Here is a 1,464-nt window from a genome sequence, read left to right as displayed (position 1 = left end):
CCTATTTTGTACCCTCAATACATATATAATAGCGGTTTTATTATTATTATTCCGTTTTATTCCATCTAAGTGTAATTAATAAGAATATTTTCGATGATATTTATTGTCCGTTTGAATCTCGCGCAAGTTGTAACGAAGAATTCTGTTCTCTGTTTTCCTTTCTACGCTTCCTTCGCTCATGCTGTTCACGCCGCTTACGCACTTTATTTCATTATTTCTGCTGGCCACTGCTGGCGACGGCACTGTGCGGTGCTGTATTTGTATACAAATAATTGTTTATACCCACATGCAGCGGTAAAGAATACTACATGTGGAATGGCGATTTATAGAAGATTTACATTTTGTATGCAGTCAACAAATTTATTACGTATAAGGTAAACTGTTTCTATGACTGTAGAAAATGAACTATATAGAGAATGGTTTCTCACCACGTGTTTGGATGAATTTTCTATTAATTACATTTAACTACTTTCAATGTTAAGAACGTGATAATCTTGGTTGTCACATTTTTCATGGTTGCTACAAAAAACGAATTCGTTGCTGTTTTAGAAATTGCTCATTAAATTTGTACCAGAGTGCTTCGAAGAATACATTAAAATCTATAAAGGAGAGCATCTTCCCACTAAAACCAAAGAGACCACTAAGTCCTTTCCTGTTGTTCATAAAAGAAGCAAGAATCAAATTTCTTAAGCAAGATCCTAGTCTCAAACAAACAGAAATAGTAAAGAAAGCATCAAAAGAATGGGCAGAACTAGATCCCAGTGAAAAAGAAAGTTTTCAACAAATATACGATAAGAATTATGAGCTCTATGCTCAGCAATTGAAACAATACAATAATTCTATTACTGATGAACAAAAACAGTTATGGGAAGAAAAGAAACAGCAGTTTAGTAAAAAACTTAAGGATTTAAATATTAAGCAGGTAATTATCTCAACGCATAGTATTGTGTACAAACATTATATTATTTAATTAAGATCAGTGGTTTGAATGTAAATCAAAATTTATTTCAGAAAAGTGATACATTTGGAAAGCCAAAGAAACCACCAAGTGCATTTCTTTCCTATTTGATAGAAATGAAAACTGAGAAAGATCCAACTGTACCTTTTACGGTATGGCTTATTGGTATTCAATCACTACTATTTGATGTCGATAAAATAATCTGTTTGTCATGTTCCTTTCATTATTCTAATACTCTTTTTTTTATTTATTTTTCATTAGGATTGGTTAAAATCAGTGACTAAAAACTGGAATCAAATGTCAGAAGCAGAGAAGAAACCTTATACTGATAAAGTTACAGAATTGATGGTACAGTACAGGAAGGATTTAAATGAGTGGGAAATGAAAATGATAAACTTAGGTCATACCGATATTGTAAGACAAATAACGTTGACAAAACAAAAACGTGTGACAAGTGAACAATAGAAATAAAAGCGAGAGTGTATTATTTTCGTCCATTAATAAAT

At 31.7% G+C, this 1,464-nt stretch overlaps 1 protein-coding gene across 1 annotated transcript; it reads left to right on the top strand.

Annotated features, from left to right (window-relative positions):
• The first annotated feature begins 151 nt into the window (after positions 1 to 151).
• LOC108627273 (transcription factor A, mitochondrial-like) lies at positions 152 to 1,463 on the top strand. Its single transcript, XM_018028450.2, has 4 exons — positions 152 to 374; positions 550 to 922; positions 1,012 to 1,110; positions 1,220 to 1,463. The coding sequence occupies exons 1-4, from the start codon at positions 316 to 318 to the stop codon at positions 1,421 to 1,423; spliced, it is 735 nt and encodes a 244-aa protein (XP_017883939.1). The 5' UTR covers positions 152 to 315; the 3' UTR covers positions 1,424 to 1,463.
• The last annotated feature ends 1 nt before the right edge of the window (position 1,464 follows it).

The sequence above is a fragment of the Ceratina calcarata genome, unplaced genomic scaffold (assembly GCF_001652005.2).
Source record: "Ceratina calcarata isolate Rehan_Ccalc_2016 unplaced genomic scaffold, ASM165200v1 scaffold4504, whole genome shotgun sequence".
Taxonomy (NCBI): Eukaryota; Metazoa; Arthropoda; class Insecta; order Hymenoptera; family Apidae; genus Ceratina; species Ceratina calcarata.
This window is presented reverse-complemented; position numbering and strand designations above follow the sequence as displayed.

Excerpts from the sequence above, each read along its gene's own strand:
- LOC108627273 (XM_018028450.2), top strand. The coding sequence starts at position 316 with ATGGCGATTTATAGAAGATTTACATTTTGTATGCAGTCAACAAATTTA. Across the intron at positions 923-1,011 it reads AGGATTTAAATATTAAGCAG|AAAAGTGATACATTTGGAAA; the intron begins GTAATTATCTCA and ends AATTTATTTCAG. Across the intron at positions 1,111-1,219 it reads ATCCAACTGTACCTTTTACG|GATTGGTTAAAATCAGTGAC; the intron begins GTATGGCTTATT and ends ATTTTTCATTAG.